The sequence below is a fragment of the Sinocyclocheilus grahami genome, unplaced genomic scaffold, assembly GCF_001515645.1.
Source record: "Sinocyclocheilus grahami isolate Dianchi unplaced genomic scaffold, SAMN03320097.WGS_v1.1 scaffold13793.1, whole genome shotgun sequence".
NCBI classification, from domain to species: Eukaryota; Metazoa; Chordata; class Actinopteri; order Cypriniformes; family Cyprinidae; genus Sinocyclocheilus; species Sinocyclocheilus grahami.
This window is the reverse complement of record NW_015515065.1, coordinates 1-518: the sequence shown is the minus strand read 5'-3', so window position 1 is coordinate 518 and position 518 is coordinate 1. Positions and strand designations below refer to the sequence as shown.

The 518-nt window shown below is 35.1% G+C and overlaps 1 protein-coding gene across 1 annotated transcript in view; it reads right to left on the bottom strand.

The window, feature by feature from the left end:
• The window catches only part of LOC107579051 (collagen alpha-2(VI) chain-like), a gene marked incomplete at both ends in the record, with an annotated part of 5,146 nt that extends 4,644 nt beyond the window's left edge, over positions 1-502 (bottom strand). Inside the window, one exon of the mRNA XM_016264934.1 lies at positions 449-502. Within this exon, the coding sequence (XP_016120420.1) occupies positions 449-502 (54 nt within the window). The remainder of the gene's footprint in view (positions 1-448) is intronic.
• Between the last annotated feature and the right edge of the window lie 16 nt (positions 503-518).

Sequence of the window (518 nt, the reverse complement as noted above, 5' to 3'; positions counted from 1 at the left end):
TTTTTGTGGTTTTCAAGTCATTTTTAATTATATTAAATATAAAATTGTGTTTAATACTAAATACTAATACTAAAATACTAAATATGTGACCTGACAGCATAGGTTTGCTAGTAGCAGCAGCTTATTTGTCATCCAGGTCTTGACTTCATTAAGGCATAAAAAAGATGATCTAATGAAGAGTCCTTTCCTGGTTTGATTGGAAGATATAGCTGGAGGTCGTCAGCGAAACAATGAAAATGTATGTTATGTTTCTGGAGTATTAAGCTTAAAGGGAGCATGTGGAGGGAAAACAAAAGAGGGCCAAGAATGGATCCCTGTGGAACACCACAATGGATAGGCGCAGTATACTTTAGTGAGAGCTCTGAGGAAAGTAATGCAACATGTTGGCACCCAATGAAAAAAAAATCATTGAAATCAATAGATGGCAGTACACTGATATGGATCTCACCTCTTGATAAGCCAGATGAAGCTGTAAGAAAGAACAAGACCAAAGAAAGATTATTATAATAATAGCTCTT